Source organism: Puma concolor, chromosome A2 (assembly GCF_028749965.1).
Source record: "Puma concolor isolate L17-30 chromosome A2, mPumCon1.1.hap2, whole genome shotgun sequence".
Lineage (NCBI taxonomy): Eukaryota > Metazoa > Chordata > Mammalia > Carnivora > Felidae > Puma > Puma concolor.
The window spans coordinates 162,395,960-162,417,480 of record NC_141668.1 but is presented as its reverse complement, the minus strand read 5'-3'; the positions used below and the strand labels follow the sequence as shown (position 1 = coordinate 162,417,480).

General features: G+C 53.0%; 1 protein-coding gene across 7 annotated transcripts in view; it reads right to left on the bottom strand.

Moving 5' to 3' along the window:
* Positions 1-19,396, bottom strand: part of CACNA1A (calcium voltage-gated channel subunit alpha1 A) — a 287,235-nt gene extending 267,839 nt beyond the window's left edge. For 4 of the 7 annotated variants that reach the window (XM_086698925.1, XM_086698923.1, XM_086698924.1 and 1 more), the window contains exons 1-2: positions 19,261-19,396; positions 6,778-7,091 (exon numbers count right to left, since the gene is read on the bottom strand). In XM_086698925.1, coding sequence (XP_086555051.1) covers positions 6,778-7,037 — 260 coding nt within the window. In that variant the 5' untranslated portion in view covers positions 7,038-7,091; positions 19,261-19,396. The remainder of the gene's footprint in view (positions 1-6,777; positions 7,092-19,260) is intronic. The other 3 variants (XM_086698922.1, XM_086698919.1, XM_086698927.1) reach the window with 2 other exon arrangements.
* Between the last annotated feature and the right edge of the window lie 2,125 nt (positions 19,397-21,521).

Below are 21,521 nucleotides of genomic sequence, written 5' to 3'. Positions count from 1 at the left end.
TGAACCGCAGAAAACCGAGATCCACCTCAACCACTACTGAGGTCATATGTGGTTTAAAACTTTTTTTAACGTTTATTTTTTAAACAGAGAGAGAGAGAGAGAAAGAGAGAGAGAGAGAGAGAGAGAGAGAGAAAGCAAGTGGGGGAGGGGCAGCGAGAGAGGGAGACACAGAACCCAAAACTGGCTCCAGGCTCTGAGCGATAAAGCACAGAGCCCAGCGCGGGGCTCGAACTCAGGAACCGCGTGTGTGGTTTAAACAAAACGTGTCTCTTTGGGGTCCAGTAGCATTAGTCATTTTACCAACAGTCCCACATAACCCTAAATAATCCTAATTTGTCCACTGAAAACCACGGAACTATTCTATGGGGTATCGAAGACGAAGGGAACAGGGGTAGGGAAGGGGCCGAGAATAAACGAGAAAATCGGTTCGCTAGAAGGACCCGTGTTGCCTTCTTCCTCACCCGGCACGTCCCTCCTCTGAGCTCAGGCTCGGGGACCAGAACAACTCAGGCTGCCCACCCCAGCCAGTGACCTGCAGGATGGCTGGGCCTGAGCTCCCACATCCTAAACACAGCCAGTTCCGGCCTGGGAGTCAAGGCCACGCCACCCTGTCCCAGCTCAGCCCCCAGATGCCTCGGTAACCCTGGGGGCCTGCCCGCACGTCTGCATGAGGAGCAGACCAACGGCAATAGTAAGAACAACACGGCCGGCTCGCTGAGTGCACATGATGAGACGTGCGGCACAGAGATGCTGGAAAATAATGATATTCTGCACTATCTATTAGTAAGTGTTAGTCATGGTCCTTACGGCGGTGTGGCTGGCTCTCCTCTCGCCACCCTCCATTGTCGTGCGCAAGCCCTCTGCTCTCTGGCAATGACGGTGACCGTGGGGATGACTTAGAACCTGGCTGCTTAGATCGCCCTCTGTGGACCCAAGGACCCACCCCACACGTGAGCCTGTTAGGAAGAAATGCAGGGGCGCCTGGGTGGCTCAATCGGTCAAGTGTCCGACTCTTGATTTCAGCTCAGGTCACGATCTCACAGTCATGAGGTCAAGCCCTGCATGGGGCTTCATGCTAACGACCCAGAGTCTGCTTGGGACGCCCCAGGAGCCCTGCCGGATGAGAACGATGAGAACGTGTATCTCACAAAGCCCCGCAGGGGTCTGCCAGCCGGGGATGAGAGTTAACCCTCCCCGCCCCGGTCCTTCCCCACCCTCCACACTCTTCCTGCCGGTTTCCTGTTGGTTTTCCTGCCGGGTGGAGAGCTGACTGTTGACCGATGTGTCCAAAGGCCCCGCATGGAGCTGAGCACAGAGAGGGTGGCCTAAATATTGGTAAAAGAAAGAGGTCCTGGGGGAGGCAGAGGGAGGGGACATGTTGGGGTAGGGGAGGGAAGAGGGACCTCCTCACTCAACTCGGGGTGCAAGAATCTCCAGAGCGGGTTGGGGCTCCCCAGGGAGTACATCCGCGGCAGTCTGAAACCAAATGCTCCAACTTCCAGCCCTGTGGTTATTTCATCTAAAACAAGGAAAAGCTGGGGCACCTGGGCAGCTCAGTCGGTTGAGCGTCTGACTCTTGATTTGGGCTCAGGTCACGATCTCAGGGTCATGGGATCGAGCCCCGTGTTGGACTCCACGCTGGGTGCGGAGCCTGCTTAAGAATCTCCCTCGATAGATAGATTAGATAGACAGATAGATTAGATAGATAGATAGATAGCAACCCTCACTCATTCTCACCCGGTGCGTTCATTCAACTGGTATTTCCTCTGTAACCTACGCAGAACCAGCCTGGGTCTCAGGGGCCCGGGACATTCCAGTGGGCAAGACAGACAAGAAAGGAGATAAAGAACCATGCAGTGTGTGGTGATCTACCTAGGTCTGCACGGCCCTGCACAAATGGGTTGACAGATTCAGACAAAGGCTGGCAACGTGGGTACGTGGCCTAAAAAGGCCCCTGCCCGGAAAGCAACGGTTGAAGAAAACAGTAACGGGAGCAGGCAGGAGCAGCGAGAAACGGCCAAGCTGGGGCTCTGTCCGTTCCTGGCACCAGGATTCCGTCGGTCACAGGAAGAAGAAGAAACCCTAGTGATCTCATTCAATCCCTAGCAGAAGGTGGCCAAAAACACGTTCGAGATTCTCAGGAAGACATTTTGAGATATGGAGTCACATTCACTATGGTTAGTTTCACCTAGGTGGATACTTTTCCTGCGTGGGATTCCTACAGATGGGCAAAGCCACCACGGTCAGCAGCATGTGCAGAAATAAGGTTCCCGGGGCGCCCGGGGGGCTCAGTCGGTTGAGCGTCTGACTTCGTGATCAGGTCATGATCTCACAATTCATGGGTTCGAGCCCCGCGTCGGGCTCTGTGCTGACAGCTCGGAGCCTGGAGCCTGCTTCCGATTCTGAGTTTCCCTCTCTCTCTATTCCTCCCCCCACTCAAGCTCTGTCTCTCTCTCAAAAATAAATAAACATTGGGGCGCCTGGGTGGCGCAGTCGGTTAAGCGTCCGACTTCAGCCAGGTCACGATCTCGCGCTCCGTGAGTTCGAGCCCCGCGTCGGGCTCTGGGCTGATGGCTCAGAGCCTGGAGCCTGTTTCCGATTCTGTGTCTCCCTCTCTCTCTGCCCCTCCCCCGTTCATGCTCTGTCTCTCTCTGTCCCCAAAATAAATAAACGTTGAAAAAAAAAATTTTTTTAAAATAATAATAATAAATAAATAAATAAATAAACATTTTAAAAAAAAAAAATTTTTTTTTAAAGAAATAAGCTTCCCAAACAGACGGTTCAGAATGGTGGATATTCTGTAGAACGAGCGATCTGGCTTCTTCTGTGGGCCACTGGGATGGTATAAAGGGTGGACAGGGAGAGAACGCTATTATAGATAAAATAAGACTTAGAGAATCCCCACGTGACCCAGCAGCACACCCAGGAGAGTTGAAAGCAGGGTCCAGAAGATATATTTATAAACCCGTGTTCACGGCAGCGTTATTCACAATCACCAAAAGGCGGAGGCAGGGTCCGTCAACAGATGAACGGATATGCACGATGTGGTACGGCCACACACTGGAATAGTATTCAGCCCTAAAAAGGAAGGGAACTCCAACACAGGCTATACCACGGATTAACCTTGAGGACTATGCTAATAACAAAAGGACAAATACCTAGGATTTCACTTATGTGAGTAGCCAATTTTTTTTTTTATTTTTAATGTTTACTTATTTTTGAGAGAGAAAGAGACAGCGTGAGTGGGGTTGGGGCAGAGAGACAGGGAGACACAGAATCCGAAGCAGGCTCCAGGCTCTGAGCTGTCAGCACAGAGCCCGACGCGGGCCTCGAACTCATGCACCACGAGATCACGACCCGAGCTGAAGTCAGACGCTTAACCGACTGAGCCACCCAGGCACCCCAAATGCGACCACAAATATGTTTTTCAAAAGACAGAATGATCAAATACAACACGCCCACCTTCCTGATTCAAACAAATCAACTGGGAAAAAGACAAGCAGAGACATTCGACTGTGGAGTGGAAATTAGGTGATATTTTAAGAAATCACTGGGGCGCCTGGGTGGCTCAGTGGGTTAAGCGTCTGTCTTCTACTCAGGTCATGATCTTGCGGTTCATGAGTTCAAGCCCCTCATCAGGTTCTTTGCTCACAGTGTGGAGTCAGCTTGGGATCCTCTGTCTCTTCTTTCTGCCCCTCCTGATGCTTGCTCTCTCTCTCTCTCTCTCAAGAGTAAACAAATGTTAAAAAAAGAAGAGACACCAAAAACCATTAAAATACGTAGGAATAAATCTAACCAAAGAGATGAGAAATCGATACACCGGAAACTATAGGAAGCTTATGAAAGAAATTGAAGAAGACACCAAAAATGGAAAAATATTCCATGCTCCTGGATAGGAAGAACAAATATTGTTAAAATGTCGATACTACCCAAAGCAATCGACATATTTAATGCAATCCTTATCAAAATAACACCAGCATTCTTCACAGAGCTAGAACAAACAATCCTAAAATCTGTATGGAACCAGAAAAGACCCCGAATAGCCAAAGCCATCTTGAAAAAGAAAACCAAAGCAGGAGGCATCACAATCCTGGACTTCAAGCTGTATTACAAAGCTGTAATCATCAAGACAGTACGGTACTGGCACAAGAACAGACACTTTGATCAATGGAACAGAATAGAAAACCCATAAATGGACCCACAAACGTATGGCCAACTCGTCTTTGACAAAGCAGGAAAGAATATCCAAAGGAATAAAGACAGCCTCTTCAGTGAGTGGTGCTGGGAAAACTGGACATCCACATGCAGAAATATGAACCTGGACCACTTTCTTACACCACACACAAAAATAAACTCAAAATGGGTGAAAGACCTAAATGTAAGACAGGAAGCCATCAAAATCCTCGAGGAGAAAGCGGGCAAAAACCTCTTTGACCTTGGCCGCAGCAACTTCTTACTCAACAGGTCTCCGGAGGCAAGGGAAACAAAAGCAAAAATGAACTATGAGGACCTCATCAAGATAAAAAGCTTCTGCACAGTGAAGCAAACAGCCAGCAAAACTAAAAGGCAACTGACTGAATGGGGGAAGATATTTGCAAAGAACGTATCAGATAAAGGGTTAGTATCCAAAATCTATAAAGAACTTACCGAACTCAACACCCAAAACACAATCCAATAAAGAAATGGGCAAAACACATGAATAGACACTTCTCCAAAGAAGACATCCAGGTGGCCACTGACACATGAAAAAATGCTCAGCATCACTCCTCATCAGGGAAATACGCATCAAAACCACAATGAGATACCACCTCACACCCGTCAGAATGGCTAACATTAACAACTCAGGCAACAACAGATGCTGGCGAGACGCAGAGAGAGAGGATCTCTTTTGCCCTGCTGGCGGGAAAGCAAACTGGTGCGGCCACTCTGGAAAACAGTCTGGAGATTCCTCAAAAAATTAAAAACAGAACTACCCTATGATCCACCAACTGCATTGCTAGGTATTTATCCAAAGGATACAAGTGTGCTGTTTCGACGGGGAACATGCACCCCAATGTTTATAGCAGCACTAGCAACAATAGCCGAAGCATGGGAAGTGCCCAACCGTCCATCAACTGGTGAATGGATAGAGAAGATGTGTTATATACATTCAATGGAATTATTACTCGACAAGGAAAAAGAATGCAATCTTGCCACTTGCAAGGACGTGGATGGAACTGGAGGGGATTATGCTAAGTGAAATTAGTCAGAGAAAGACAAAAGTCATATGACTTCACTCATATGAGGACTTTAAGAGACAAAACGGATGAACGGAAGGGAAGGGAAGCAAAAACAATATAAAAACAGGGAGGGGGACAAAACAGAAGAGACTCGTAAATAGGGAGAACAAACCGAGGGTTGCTGGAGGGGGTGTGGGGGGGGAGGGGCTAAATGGGGAAGGGGCATTACGGAATCTACTCCTGAAATCGCTGTTGTACTATATGCTAACTAATTTGGGTGTAAATTAAAAAAATAAATAAATGTTTTAAAAAAGAAGAAATATGCGTGAATGGATGGATGGATGGATGGATGGACGGACGGACGGACAGAAGGACAGGTTTGGTGAGTGGCTAGATCGGTGGATCCGGAGGAGAACATCAGAAGGAACGCGGCTGTAGGCGAATCAAGTTTCATCACATTGCCCCAACGTGCCACCAGATGTCAGCCTAACCTCAGGAAACCGCCTCAGAGGCCAAATTAGCACCACCTTTTGAGGATACAGTGTTCATTGCACCCCTCACGAGCGCACCCTGCACCCAGCTGGCATTTCAAATCCAGGTCTCCCTCCCAGCAGACCGAACATCCAGGGAAGCCTGGGGGACAGCCCTGTGGGGTGCCGGAGACCGTGTTTGTAACTTCCCAGGGGTCAGACTGGGAGCACGGAGTGGGTGGGAGGGGCATTTCTGGGTGCCCAGGAGTGCTTAGCGTCCAGGCCAGCCTCAGCTCCGGTCGCCCTGAAATCTGCACTCGGAATCCCACCTTCCTGACGTCCGTCCAGGAATCCACCCCAGTTTTTAAGCCTTTGCCAAAGAAGCACTTGAGAAAAGAAAAAAAGCGCCAGCTCTCCTTCTGTACCCGGGACTGAACCGTTCACGCACTGCTTTCCAGCCTCAGCCTAGGAAGAGCGACTTCAAGGAGAGGATGCGAGCCCAGGGAGGCCTCTCGCCCAAGATCACAGGAGCAGAGCCGGCTCAGAGCCCCCCCACTTCCTCGCCAAGGCGACTCCCAGGAGAAGACCCACTTTCAGGGTCACTGGCAGAGGGAAAGGGGGCCCAAGGCCAGCGCCCCGGAGCCAGCACATCCCCACCCCCCCCACCCCACCCCCCCAGCGCCTCTCTCTGCCTTCAGCACAAACTTCACCTCCAGCCGCCAAACCCTCGGGTTTAGTTCCAGGGCTTCAAGTAGAAATGCGATCCCCGCCCCTGACGTCCCCCCCACCCCCCAAAAGAAACCCAGCATTTCTCAGCCAGGTTCAGGAATGCCTCCCACCGGAAAGACTGGCCAACCCCTCCCAGGGGACACCCACAGACCCGGACGCCCTGCCAAGCCTACCAACTCCCCCCTTCGCTGGGGCACCCTGGGCTGCGTGGGGGTTCACGTGGGGGGGGGGGAGGAGGGGGCTCCCAGGCAGGGGACGGGGCTTCAGCAGCCAGCCTCGCCCTAGGAGCGCGCTCCCGCCCCGGAAGCCACCCCCGGGGGCGCGCCCGCCCCCCACCCGCGGTCCCAGCCCGGACTCACTCCCATTCCTTCCTCCGGGCCTGCGGCGTGCTGTGGACTTTGTGCGCCTGGTGGGCCAAGATGACATCTCGGTGGTCCACCACGCCGCCGCGCCGCTTCAGAGGGGGCCCGGGGCAGGGGCCGCTCATCCGGGGGCCCCGTGCGTCCTGCGGAGCGCCCGCCGTGCCGTCCGCCACCGGGGGCCCCCGGCCGCCGTCGTGCAGGGCGTCATAACTGCGCGGGGAGAACATGGGATCCGGGACCCGGGAGGCCTTCCACATCCATGGGCCTCGCTCAGAACTCGCAGGGTCTTCGGCCTCCAGCACAGGGCGCAGCTAGAGGGGAGAGCAGAGAGCGAGCGGACGATGAGCGCGGCGCGCAGCGAGCAGGGACAGGAGGGAAGGGAGCCCGGGGACAGCCGCTGGCGCTGCCCCTGGGGCCGGGGGTGGGCATTTCCTTGGCAACTCGGGCCGGGAAGCGGGTTCTCGGGAGCTGCCCGGCAACCGACGAGGCCCTGATGGCGGGACGCACCGCGGAAGGTGGGACTCTGGGTGGCTCAGCGCCTCGGGGCTCCTCGCTGCAAAATGGGTCATCGAGAGCCTGCTCCCTCCCGCCCCTGGGTGTCGTGAGCCCCGCAGAGTCACTGGGAAAAATCAAAGGGCGAGGTCAAGGGTCGGCTTTAAAAACCCACGTGGGGCGTGGCCATCTGTCCAGTGAGCCTGCCTGCTCTTGGCCACCTGGCTGGGTTTTTTATTAGTGTTTCAATATATGAATGGGGGGGGGGGACACAATTGAGTCCATAATAAAGGGTGACAGGAAGTGTTGGATGGGCTGGGGGTTTTTTTATTAAATGGGGGGGGGGGATCAGAGACGGTCTCCCTGAGGGAATGACATCTGAGCAGAGGCCCTAAGGAGGTGATGCAGGAGTCATGTGGGTAACTCAGGGAAGAGTGTTCTAGGCAGAGAGAAGAGCGTGTGCAAAGGTCCTGAGGTAGGGCTGTATATGACGTGCTCAAGGAACAACGAGGAGGCCCCAGCGGCTGTGAGTGCTTGAGGACGGAGTAGAGGAGATAAGGTGGAGAGGTGATGGGAGAGAGCTTGTGGGACCTTTCGGACCGTGGGGAGGACTCTATTTGGTTTCTCCTGGAAGAAGATAATCCACGGCTTTTGGAACGCCCTGGAACACTCCACCCAAGCAATTCTTCAATCTCAAACCTATTTCTCCCACCTGAAAAGTGACCTCTCAGCGTCCGTCCAAGAAAAGCAGACCCACTGGAAGGCTAGCATGAGTGAAACAGAGTTATGAGGCTGAATCTCACGCATGAATGTTGATAAGCCACCTCAACACCCAGAGATGTAAGGAGAGAGGTGCAGAGGAGGAGGCCACGTCTGGATTGCCAAACAACAACAACAACAACAACAACATATGTGGGAATGGAAGCTCATCTTCCCCAACCCACGCCCCCCCCCCAACTATTTCCTGTTTCGTCTCCCCCTGCTGGAAGCATCCAAAGACTGAGAGCTCTCCTAGCCTGTCCTGAGCCGATCAGCTCAATGGCAGTTTAACGTCAACAGTTACCCTCTGTTTTCTTTCCAAATCGTATACCCGATGGGGTTTAATAGATCTCTCCTTCACAATGCCTTTAAGCTTCCATTTACTCTCAGGAAATCTTACGCTAAGTCATCTACAGTCGTGCGTTTAGAAAGCCTTTGGTTTTCCACATGCATTCCCCTTGCGCTGAAAAAAAAAAATCTGTAATTTCTTCATGAGCATGTACCCGGGGAAGGCATTTTCTTTCCCATTTTACAGAAATACAACTGAGGACGGAAGGTGGATTCAAGTGCCTTGCCACCAGGTTCCATTTCTACCTGCAGAAGTCACCCCTCCCCCCCCCCAAAAAAATATTATTACTGCCTCAGGATTTAAAAAAAGAATCCAGCTTACAGGTTGGGGGTGCTGTAAGGATCCACCACTTAGCTAAAACCCCAGAGACCAGGCACAGCAGAAGCACCTTGATGGAGAAAGTTCTGCGCATCTACAGAAGATGTATTTGCACCTGGGAACGTGGGAGGAGGAACAGGAAAGACAAAACCGAAGGCACACATCCCGGGTGACATCTTCTGGGACATCCCCCCGCTTGTCCTGCAACCCCAAAACAAGACGCTCCACACCCCCCACCACCCTACAGCGCATGCTCCCGGTCTCCCCATTTCCTTGCAGGCTTCCCCATGTACCATGTAGCCACCCCCCTCCCCCACCGGTTCCTGAGCTGCCTCCACTCCCTGGGTCAAAAGCATCACCAGGTCCCAGCCGCTGGCCTCCAAAAATATATCCTGGAACTGATCAGTCTTCTGGCCACTGCCTGCCCCCTCCCCCAACAACGCTCACTTGGACTTGGGCAGCTGCCTCGCCCGGGTCAGCGGGCTTCCCAAGTCCCACCCTGTACTCGGCTGGGCAGTCGGTGGGTCCTTCTGACAGTCTTCGGTCAGCACTTCTACTGTTACAGGAATAAAAGCCACAGCCGACCGGGCTGTCCCATCTCCCTGGCCTCATCCCCTTCACTTCTCCCCTCTGCCTTCCCAGCTCCAGAGTCACGGGCCTCCTCACTATTCCTGGTCTCTGCTGAGCTCATTCCACCTTTGCACCTGCTGTCCCCCTCATGTCCGATGGGCTGACTCCCTTTCATCATTCAGGGCTAGGGTCAGATGCAGGCACCCCCCCCCCATCGCATCCTCCAGTGGGGTCTTCCTCACGGGGCTGGTCAGTCTCTGGGACTGGGACCTATGTGTAGCCTTGGATAACATCTGCCGCCCCCAAAGGATGTCAGCACCACGGAGGCAAGGATCACGACCTGTCTTGTTGGCGTCGGGTCCCTGCCACCTTAAATATTTCTTGCCTGGATGAACGAAGGGTCTTAGGAAAGGGTCTCCCCAGCAAGACATCATGAAGCGCCTTGCGACTGCCTGGGGTCCAGGGCTCCACCTACGGAGGGAAGGGACGAAGTATGGTGGGAAAGATGCCGGGTCCTACCCCAGCACACGACCGACTCGCTGTGTGGTCCCCAGCAGTATGCTCAACCTGCTTCCTCCTACACAACGTGGAGGTGATGGTGAGTGCCACGGAGAGCCACAGGGGTCGGTGAGCTAACCCGTGGGAAGACAGCATCCTGAGCACGGCGCCGGGCCACGGCAAGTGCTTGGTCAGCACCGGCTCCCTCGTGTTGATATCGGGGCAGGCAGGCGGAGCCTGGTGGCAGAGGGGACAGCTGCCCGAGCGACACCATCCAGCGTGCTCTGCGGTGCCCTCGCGAGCGGTTCCAGCGGGGCCCCAGCTGTTCCATGTGTACACACGAGAAATAAACACATCCCCGGCCAACGGGCACTTGCCGGCCGGGTGTCTGTCCCTGGCACCTGCTGGGCCCCCTGGCCAGGTGTGCTGTTCCCCCTCTCTGTTTGCCCAACCACTGCCCAGAGGAAATGGCAAAGCATATGGGGTTTGCTTCCCCCTGGAAGCAGTGAACAGACAGCGCAAAGAGAAGACAATGGGGGAGAAAAGCAAACAGAAGGAAATAAGGCATGAAGCCCGAGGCCACAGAAAGCCCTGTCGTTAATGTCACAGGAATAGAGTTTTACAAAGCACCAGGCATGCTCGTATCCACCACAGCCCCGAATCCCAACTGAAGAGCCACCTGAGAGGGGGGACTGACCCCCTACTGCCATGCCTGGACCAGCCTGAGTTTCCATGGCAACCGGATGGTGCCCGGAGATGCCACGATTCATAGAGGCTGGTACCGGTGCTCGGGGGAGGGAGGAAGGAGGGAGGGGACCGCAGGGAAGTCTGGGGGCCTCCTGTGACCCCCTGCATGTGGACAGGGACATTTAAACGGCTGTGCTGGCCACCAGGCTTCACCGCCCGTGGGCGCAGTAAGTGCTAATAACAGGTAAAGCAGCTTCATCTCTGGTGAAAATCCGTAAAGGTACAGCAAGGAAGCAAAAAAGCAAAGGGAAACTATTCCCTAAAACTTCTCAAGCTCACCACATATGTTGGAAAGACACACGATTCTCCTAAATATAGACAGGATGGGAACTGAAAAATGCCCCAAGGGGGCGCCTGGGTGGCTCAGTCGGTTAAGCGTCTGACTTTGGCTCAGGTCATGATCTCGCAGTCCACGAGTTCAAGCCCCGCGTCGGGCTCCGTGCTGACAGCTCAGAGCCTGCAGCCTGTTTCGGATTCTGTGTCTCCCCTCTGCCCTTCCCCTGCTTGTGCTCTGTCTCTCAAACATAAAAACATTAAAAATTTTTTTTGAAAAAATCAGAAAGGAAGCGGGGCACCTGGGTGGCTCAGTCAGGCATCTGACTTCAGCTTGGGTCACGATCCCACGGTTCATGGGTTCGAGCCCCGCGTCATGCTCGGTGCTGACAGCTCAGAGCTTGGAACCTGCTTCAGATTCTGTGTCTCCCTCTCTCTCTCTGCCCCTCCCCTCCCCCACTCATGCTCACTCCTCTCTCTCTCTCTCTCTCAAAAATAAACATTTAAAAATTTTAAAGATAAAAAAATAAAAAAAGAGAGAGAGCAAAGAAATAACACCTCCACATGGACTCCCTCCCCCCACCTCTTCTCTCTTACTCTCTCTCAGTCTTTACTCTCTTCCATTTGTTGTTTGAGCCTCTCCCGGGTGGTTTCACTCCTTCCTGTCATACAGCATCTTAATCTAGCCCTGGACAAAGAAAGGTTGCTAAGTCCCCGCGGAAACAGTGTCCCCTCCAGAGTCCTAGGCTGAAGAGTGTGAAATTCAGCAGACCGTGGATTGTAACAGCCAGGATGACGGTAATCCAAATGTCATTTTCAGCCGACCTTCAGACGCATTTGTCACCTTCCGGATGATGGTTTACTGGGCTGATAGTAACAGTGCTTTCCGAGCCCTGAGCAAACACTCTCCTGAGCAGGTAGCCAGGGATGGGGCGGGTGTTACGCCTCTGCCCCGGAGTAAAAACTCACAACAGGGAGGAATAAAAGCAAAAATCAAGAAGTTGGAACTACATCAAACTAAAAAGCTTCTGTCCGCTGCCTTTCGGCCTTTTGGCTAAGATCAAGTGTAAAAAGCTTCTGAGTGGAGGAAAATGTTTGCAAATCATAGGTCTGATAAGGAGGGAGCATCCAAAATCTACAAAGGCCTCGTGCAACTCAGTATCAAAAAAAAAAAAAAAATCTAATTAGTGGGCAGAGGAGGTAAATAGACATGTTGCAAAGAAGAAATCCCAATGGCCATTGAGCATGAGCACGTAAAAAGGTGCTAAGCGTCCACTCACCATCGGGGAAATGCAAATCAAAACCACACTGAGAAATCACTTCACACCTATTAGGATGGTTGTTATCAAAAGGAAAAGAGAAATGTCACCGAGGGCTTCCAGAAAGGCAACCCTAGGGAGGCCTGGCTGGCTCAGTCGGAAGAGCATGCAACTCTTGATGGTGGGGTGCTGGAGTCGTGAGTTCAAGCCCCACGTTGGGTGCAGAGATTACTTACGTAAAAACGTACAAAAAAATTTTTTTAAAGAAAAGAAAAGGTGACCCTGGGCACTGATGGTTGGGAGTGACAACTGGTAAAGAGGAAAGCACCCAAATGTCCATCCACAGAAAAATGGATGAGCAAAATGTGGTGGAATATTATTAAGTCCTTGAAAAGGAAAGGGATCCTCGGGGCGCCTGGGTGGCTCAGTCGGTTGAGCATCTGACTCTTGATTTTGGCTCAGGTCATATGACCAAAGGGTGGTGGGATCGAGCCCTGCATTGGGCTCTGCACTGAGCGTGCAGCCTCCTTGGGATCCCCTCTCTCTCTCTCTCTCTCTCCCCCTCTCTCCTGCCCCCCTCCCCCACCGCTTGCGCATGTGCTCTCTCGCTCTCTCTCTCTCTCTCTCTAATAAAAAAAAAAAAAAAAAAGAGTTATTTTTTGAGAGTTTACTTTTGGCACACCTGGGTGGCTCAGTCGGTTAAGGGTCCGACTCTGGCTCAGGTCATGATCTCACGGTTCGTGAGTTCGAGCCCCACATCGGGCTCTGTGCTGACCGCTGAGAGCCTGGAGCCTGCTTTGGATTCTGTCTCCGTCTCTCTGTCCCTCCCCCGCTCAAGCACGCTCTCTCTTTCTCTCTCTCTCTTAAACATAAATAAAACACTTTAAAAATTAAATAAAAAATCAAATAAAAACCAGCAAGTCTCCAAACCACACACACACACAAAAAATCCCTACATCTTAATAAAGGTACTTACATATCCACAGCTGCCCCGATGTTCCAGCCTTCTTGCCTCACATCCTGATACCCACCCACCGAGGGTGTACTGAGCAGGGACAAACACATACAAAGGCCGCGTGGGCTCACCCCGCATCCCACCTTTGCACAGAGAAGCAGAGAGCAAAGTTACGTGAAAAATAAACCCCGGGCCAGCAAGAACTCTCCTTGCTTGGAGCAAAAGTGCAGAATTGCCCCCACATACGTGAGAACACAGCTAAATAAAACGCCAGGCCAGACGGCAGAGAGCAGCCGGCCAGCAAGGCCCTGAGCTTGGCTGCAAAGCTCCATCCCCCAGCGAGATGCGCAGCTGCGGTCGGTTTTCACCTGCTTTCTCCCTCGCGGGCCCATCGCGGCACAGCCGGGACACGAGACACGTGCGCTGCCTCCCACTGGCATGAACGGATCGCCTGGGATCGCTGGGTTTCACAGGCAGCCCCAGGACATCGGCTGGGACTCAGGAGGGAGACGGGGTGGGGGGCGGGGAGACTGCCCTTGGGGGCTGCCGAGCGGGAATCCGTGTGAGCCACTGAATCTCGAGCTGAATTCTTTCTCCCAACTTCAGGTCATGCTTCCATTAGCCTCCCGTCACTGGCTCAGGCATGCATTCACCCAGAAACATTTATTGAGCACCTCCTGTGCACCAGGCACTGTTCTAGGCACTGGGAATCCAGCAGTGAACAAAAGAGACTCAAGCACCCTGCGTTCGTGAAGCTGATATTCCAGTGGGAGACACGGCCAAGAAACAAGAGAAGTAAAACATGCAGACGGTCAGATTGGAAAAAAGAAAACGGGGGGGGGGGGGACTGAAACGTCATTTACAGAAGGTGGCCAGAGGAGGCCCCAGTGAGGAAGGATTGAAGACTTGAAAGAGGTGAGGGGGGAGCCATGAGGGTACGTGGGTGGAGAAAAGCTTTCCAGGCAGAGGGAAGAGCCCGTGCAAAGGCCCTGTGGCTGGAGCTTGCCTGGTGGGTTCAAGGAACGGCAAGGAGGCCTGGGTGGCTGGAGGGGAGTGAGTGTGCATGAATGGGAAGGAGGGGAGGGGCAGGCCCGAGGCACTGGGGAGTTAAAACCTTTGGATATGCCTCAACCAATGACTATCTGGGCATTGGTGGAGAAATGCCCCCCGTCTTTGCAGGCAGCCGGCTTGGGACTCGATCCCGGATCTACCACCCCTCGCTGTGTGACTGGGGCAAGTCCCTTCACCTCTCTGGGTGGCAGCCGCCGCCTCGGTGAAATGATCACTGACTTCACAGAGTTGTAACTGATGAACGGATTTCTTCGTAACATGCTTAAAACCGTGTCCTGCACATGCTAAGTCCTAGATACCTGTTTGCTTTTATTATACCTGTGGCTGTCAGGACGATTCCATTCCCTGCAGAATCGCCAAAGCCTACCGCGGTGCCGGGCCTACAGGACAGACACAGGAAGTGCTTGTCGAGAGGCAGGTCGACGATCCCTCTTGTCCGGGCCGGGCAATACGGCAGCCAGACCAACAATCTGGATGTTCAATGCCATTTATCATCTTCTCTCTCTCTCTCTCTCTCTCTCTCTCTCTCTCTCTCTCTCTCTCTCCCCCTCTCTCTCTCAAACTTGCTTGACCCCATCCGTGCTGGAAGATCAAAAGTCAAAAAGGACAGATGGCCACGGGGATAAAAAGTTTCTCCCAGGGGCACCTGGGTGGCTCAGTCGGTTAAGCGTCCGACTTCGGCTCAGGTCATGATCTCGCGGTTCGTGGGTTCGAGCCCCGCGTCGGGCTCTGTGCTGACCGCTCCGAGCCCGGAGCCTGCTTCAGATTCTGTGTCTCCCTCTCTCTCTCTCTGCCCCTCCCCCAGTCGCGCTCTGTCTCTCTGTCTCCCAGGGGAGACAAAATTTTTTTTAAAAAGTTTCTCCTAGGGGCGCCTGGGTGGCGCAGTCGGTTAAGCGTCCGACTTCAGCCAGGTCACGATCTCGCGGTCCGTGAGTTCGAGCCCCGCGTCGGGCTCTGGGCTGATGGCTCGGAGCCTAGAGCCTGTCTCCGATTCTGTGTCTCCCTCTCTCTCTGCCCCTCCCCCGTTCATGCTCTGTCTCTCTCTTTCCCAAAAATAAAAAATAAAAAAATAAAAAAATAAAAAAAGTTTCTCCCAGGGAAGAGGGTTCCTTCAACGTGTCTTCTTGAACTAAACCACTAAAGGTGGGGAGTGTTGCCTACACTCTGTATCTTTGGATTTTGTCCCCCCCCCCCCCCAGGCATATTTTTTGACCTCTCAGGTAAGGGTTTCACTATCCCCTCACTCATTCTGCCCTCTGGGCCGGTCACTGCCTGTGCATGGCACCCACACATTAATACGTTACAACACGAATTCGTCACGATGGCAATCATTGGTGCTGCCGTGCGTCGTGCGTTCAACAACTGTTTACCGAGCACCAACTGTGCGCCCCCGTGATCCAGCTATCGTGTGCCTCGGGATCTTAAAACCCTTGAGAAATCGTCTAGAAGCGGTGTCCCCTTAAGGCTGCACGACACCTCAGTGATGGTTTTTGCTGGAGAGAAATAGCCAGCTACCAAAGTTGGAGCCCCTTTGGACTCCTCAAGACTCTCACGTCCAGTCTTGGCAAATGTTCGAAGACCCAGTCCCCCTACGCCTTTGTGCTTGGTAACTAAGAGTTGCCGTGTGAATTCGTAGGTCCGTGATGGGGCTCTGCGGCTCTTATCTGACCTGCATGATTTAGGGCAGGGGCAGGTGGGTCATGTGAAAGAAGAGGAAAATACGAGCTACAAAAAAAAAAAAAAAAAAAAAAAAAGAAGTCAAAGTAGCCAGTCCCAAAGGCTACCCATTGTATAATTCCATTTATATGAAATATGGTGACGAGGGGGGACCCCCAGAGGCAGAGAGGAGACTGGTGGTTGCCAGGGAGGGGTGACGCAGGGTGACTGCTTCACCAGGAGGGAGCTTTCCTTTTTGGGGGGATGGAAATATCCTGGAACTAGACGGGGGGGGGGGTCGCACAATAGCGTGAAGGTACTAAACACCATTAAATGACACGCTTTGAGGGGCACCTGGCTGGCTCAGTGGGCAGAGCGTGCAATTCTTGTTTTCGGGGTTCCAAGTTCGAGCCCCCAGGTCGGGTGTAGAGATTACTTACAAAAAAAAATAAATCTTAAGAAAAAGCACGCACTTTAAAATGGAAGGGGTGCCGGGGTGGCTCAGTCAGTTAAGCATCCGACCCTCGATTTAGGCGCAGGTCATGATCTTGCGGTTTGCGGGTTCGAGCCCCTCGTGGGGCTCTGTGCTGACAGCGCAGAGCCTGCCTGGGATTCTCTCCCTCCCTCTCTCTCTGCCCCTCCCCTTCCCCCACCCCCCTCAAAATAAATAAATATATAATTTAAAACTCAGTGTAACTACATCCAGTGATAATTCCTTTTTAAAAAGTAACATATTTTCTTAAAAAAAAAAATAAGAAAGAAAGAAACAGGAGCACCTGGGTGGTTCAGTCGGTTAAGCGTCCGACTTCGGCTCAGGTCATGATCTCAAGGTTCGTGAGTTTGAGCCCCAAGTCGGGCTCTGCGCTGACAGCTCGGAGCCTGGAGCCTGCTTCGGATTCTGTGTCTCCCTCTCTCTCTGCCCTTCCCTGGCTCAATGCTGACTCCCTCTCAAAAATAAATAAACATTAAAAATTAAAAAAAAAAAAACCAACAACAAATTTTAAAAGGAAGCCAGTGAATTTAAATAGAAAAAAAATTGCTTACTAAAAAAAGTAGCCAAGACTTAGTGAGCACCCTGTTGTGTACCCAGGACTGTGCATCACCTAGCCAGGCCTTCCCGAAACCCTAGGAGGGAGCCGCCAGTGTTAGCTGGGTGGTCAGCCAGGAGCCCTGAGGGGTGCAGGGTCAAGTGATGCCCCAGGGCTTCTCAGACTCTGACCACCTCCGGGCTGCTCAGGATGTGTTCAAATGCAGATTCTAACTTGGCAGAGCTGGGTGGGGCCTGAAACTCTGCGTTCTTTTTTTTTTTTTAATTTTTTAAAAATGTGTATTTATTTTTGAGAGAGAGATAGAGTGTGAGGAGGGGAGGGGCAGAGAGAGGGAGACACAGAATCCGAAGCAGGCTCCAGGCTCTGAGCTGTCAGCACAGAGCCCGACGCAGGGCTCGAACCCACGAACACCGAGATCACGACCTGAGCCGAAGTCAGACGCTTCACCCACTGAGCCACCCAGGCGCCCCTGAAACTCTGCATCCTTAAAGGCTGCCGCTGGCCCAAGGCCAACACTTTGAGGGGAAGGTCTGATGCTCGGCAAAGTCAGTCAGCTTCCTCCATCAGACAGGCTTGGCCTTGCCAGAGGGGGCAGAACAACCCAAGAGCCCCTGCCTGTCACTGTGAAGGCAGAGACAGCTGAAAGATCCTGGAATAGAATCTTCCTCACTTGCCCCAGGTCATTAGGGGCCTCTGGTCCTGTAAGCTAACATTTCAAAAAGAATGATGAAATCAATAAGTAAAATCCTCTGCCAGAGTTTTTCCTGTCCCAGAGCTGCACTTGGCATTACTTTGCGGGTCACTTGCACAGCACTTTGTTCAATGTCAATTCCACCCTTTGTCCCTGGAACCCTGGTCCTGATCTTTCTGTTTCCTGGGCAGCGGCGGGGGGGAGCGGGCAGACACACGACAGCCCGTAGTTAAATCCGTCTTATTAAATAAACCCTCCTAGAGGAAGGATGGTATTTGCCCCTAGTGACACCTTTAGGCGTTTCTGCAAATCTCTGCGACGCGGTAGAGGAAAACAAAATTGTCAACAGGGATAAACTCAGCTATTTAAGACGTTTGCAGATCTGGGGGCCTTCCTGCAGTCTGGATTTGGGGGTGTAGGAGGGACTAGAAGCCAAGCGGGAAGGGAGGGGCCAGCATCAGTCACAGACCCCCAGCCACCCACCCCACCCCCGCCCCAACGGCGAGGGGCTTAAGACTGTCCCCGAAAGAGATGGCAAGGGTGCTGTGAAGTCGTGGACTCTGAAAAAGAATCCGGACGGAGCCGCCTGCCCAGCAGAGACCCATCCCCAGGACCCTGGCTCGGAGCTCAGGAGCCACGGGTGCAGATAGGGGCTCCCCTCCGGTGGGTTCGGCCCCAGCTTGAGGCTGCCGCCTCCAGGAAGGCCCTCTGTCCTGTTTACATTCTATTCTGGTTCCTACTCCCGGCGCAGTCTCCCAGGGCCCCCGAAGCAGGAGCCCACCCCCCTCCACCCCCAGAAGGCAGGAGCCCCGCCGCCCGCTTCCCCCGCCCGCCCCCTCGGGTCGCGGCGACACGTGTCCTGCGAGGCTGCCGCTGTCAGCAGCTCGAGCAGGAGGGGAGAGGGATCCCGCTGCCAGTCTCACGTCTTGGGGAACAAAAAGCCACCCCGAGAGTCCACCGTGTCCAAAATAGAAAGGGGGAGGTTGGTCTTAGAGGGGTGACGATTGCTGTCCCCGCTTGTCATTTGGCGCAAGGGAGGGGGGAATATTAAATATTAAACACAGCAAACGGTTTCCTAAGACGAGGTAATTATTCTCAACAGCCTAAACTCCACCTGCCATCTCCCTCTTTCCAACATTCACGCTGCCCTGAGCACAGAAAACAAGGCCGGGCCACACCGGCGAAGGCAACTTTTGTTTCGGGGACCCCCCCCCCAAAGACAGAGGCGATGGGGGAGGGGAAGGCGCGCGGGATCCCGAGAGCCCTGTCGCCTGTCCAGCCTGCCTGGGTCTCCACGCAGAAAGAGGCTTAATGCAGACCCGAGGGCAGCGGGGGGAGAGGGGGTGGGGGCTGAGGACACGAAAAAGTCCAATTTGGCTCAGATCCGAAACTACTCACGGGAAACCGCGCAAGCCCAGGGCAGGTGGCGAAGCCGGGAGGCGCTCCAAGGGGGGGGGGGGGGGGGGGGGCCTCAGGGCCGTTGACAGAAAATGGGTTTTTAAGAAAGAAATGTTCAAAGTATACGCTGGAAATCAGGGCTCTGCCCCCCGCACCTCCCGCGTGCAGAAAAACTATCCAGAAAGGGGCAGCGGTTTTTCAGCCAGAAACAAGGACAATCTGGAGATACACTGTCTCCCCTCCACCCACCCATCCCCCCTCCCAAAAAAACACCACGATTCATAGGAAGGGGGTGAGGGAGGTCATGGCGTTTCCACCTCTGCAGACAGAGGGAAATGTTGCAGCTGCGGGAGAACGGATTCGACTCCCGGCAGGACCGGCCCCAGCTCGCTCACCTGTATCGCATGGGCTCCGGGGCTCCGGCGGTGTAGCTAGTGAGCGGCGCAGCGCACCCGCCAGCTGTCCTGAGGGTCCCACCTTGCCAGCGCCCGGGGAGCCGAGCCAGCTGAAGCCCACGCACCCATTGCCCATCCAATGGAAAGGAGACGAGCAGAGAGACGGGGGGACGCCAGCAGCAGCCGTGTTCCGAGCCGAGGGCTCCCCACAAAGGCAGGCGCCAAGCTTGGCTGTGCCAGCTGCAGGGAGGGGGCTGGGGGGGGGGCAGAAAGAGGAGGAGGTTTCCCTGATTCTGGGAGGACGGAGGGGGAGGACTAGCAGTTCATCAGCAACTGCTCATTTCCAGCCAAGCGCTCCTCCGGGACCCAGCACGGGAGGCTGGATACGCTGCGCCCCCCGCCCCTCCATTGCTCCCAAGGGAAAATTAATTTCTTGCTCTTTTCTCCAGGCCCCTCAGCAACTGGCGCCGCGCGACCTCCCAGCACGGGGCAGGGCACTAGTTTCTAGAAGGATATGCGGTTTATCCTGCAGGCCACCTCCTTTCAAGACAGGCTTCTCTTAAGGAGCAGGGGAGAGAGGGTAACACGAGGGCTCGCTCTCTTCCTGGGGGGGAGGGGAGGGGGTCTGCGGAGGGGGCGTGTCCAACAGGCGGGAGGCGGCGGGGATGTGGAATCACGCTCACAATTTAAGCGTCTCCCCTCCGCCAATCGCAACCTAAATTATTGATGCCCTTACAAAAACACACTCATTAGAAGACAGCTGCTGAGCCCCTCCCTGAGTCTTTTCTGTTCTTTCCCCAAACAGCTTCCCCTTCCCCACCCCCCACCCCTCCTTAGCCCGAAGGGTCGTATTCTTGGAACGGAAAGGCAGAGAGAGAAGGAAAACAGCCTTTCCAAGCAAAAAAAAAAAAAAAAAAGCAATTGATTGCAAGTTCTGGGGTTTCGTTGCCACAGGCAAACACTTAGGTTCCAAACACTGAGATGACCCCCAGCCTGACTCTATTTAAAGGGGGCCTCCTGTTAACCGTGAGGGTTATGTTTTTCTTCTAAGAGGCTTCTAGGGTACAGAGAGACCCCATAATTTTTCCTAAGGTAGAGTCAGAGTCGGGATATCTACCTTCCTGGGGATAGCAACACTTTTTTTTAAATTGAGATAATTATGTCAGTTTCAGGCATACAGCATTATGATTCCATAGTTGTATCGATTGTGAATCGCATATCTAAGAATGTGGCATTGTTTAGACAGAATTGAACCTGGGTTGGATGTTAGGGAATCCGGAATTAGTGTTCGTTTGGGGGTTTTTTTTAATGGTTTTTTTTTTAATGTTTATTTATTTTTGAAAGAGAGAGACAGAGAGTCAGCAGGGGAGGGGCAGAGAGAGAGAGGGAGACACAGAATCCAAAGCGGGGCTCCAGGCTCTGAGCCGTCAGCACAGAGCCTGGCTCGGGGCTCAAATCCACAAACCTTGAGAGCATGACCTGAGCCGAAGTGGGACGCTTAACCCACTGAGACGCATAAATGCCCCCTATTTGTTCGTTTTTATAAAGGTCTGTTGATAGTATTTTCATCATGGTATTTTTTTTTTTTAGGTCCTTATTTCTTAGAGATTCTTATTGAGGTGTTTATGGGTGAGGTGGGGAGTGACCCTAATGGATACAAGGTTTCCTTGGGGGGGGGGGGGCGGGGAGATGAAAGAGTTCTGAAACCAGCCAGAGGTGGTGTCCTCAGTGGCATTGTCAATGTACTAAACTCCACAGAGCTGTTCCCTTTCAAATGGTTAATTTCATGTGACAAGAATTTCAAAAATAAAAAAAAAAAATAAACTCCAACAGAAAAGGGAAGGAAAGGCAAACAGAGCAAAATGTTGCTGAGGAAGAGGCATGCAGTGCGTGGTATTTTTTTTTTTTTTTCATTGTCTTCTCTCTGCAGGGTGTGTGCTTGACATTTTCTCTTTTAGAGAGAAAAGTGGGAGGGGTGACTCAGTGGGTTGAGCTTCCGACTTCGGCTCAGGTCACGATCTCACGGTTTGTGGGTTCGAGCCCCGCATCGGGCTCTGTGCTGACAGCTCAGAGCCTGGAGCTGCTTCAGACTCTCTTTCTCTCAAAAAAAAAAAAAAAAGAAAAAAAAAAGATAATAAACATTAAAAAAAGTTATAAAAAAAAAATAAAGAGGGAAGTGGGGGTGGGGCGGAGTGGGAAGAATGCAGCCGTGGAGGTAGTTTGAATCGACAGAAGAGGGTGGGGGGCTCCCCTGTGGGTGA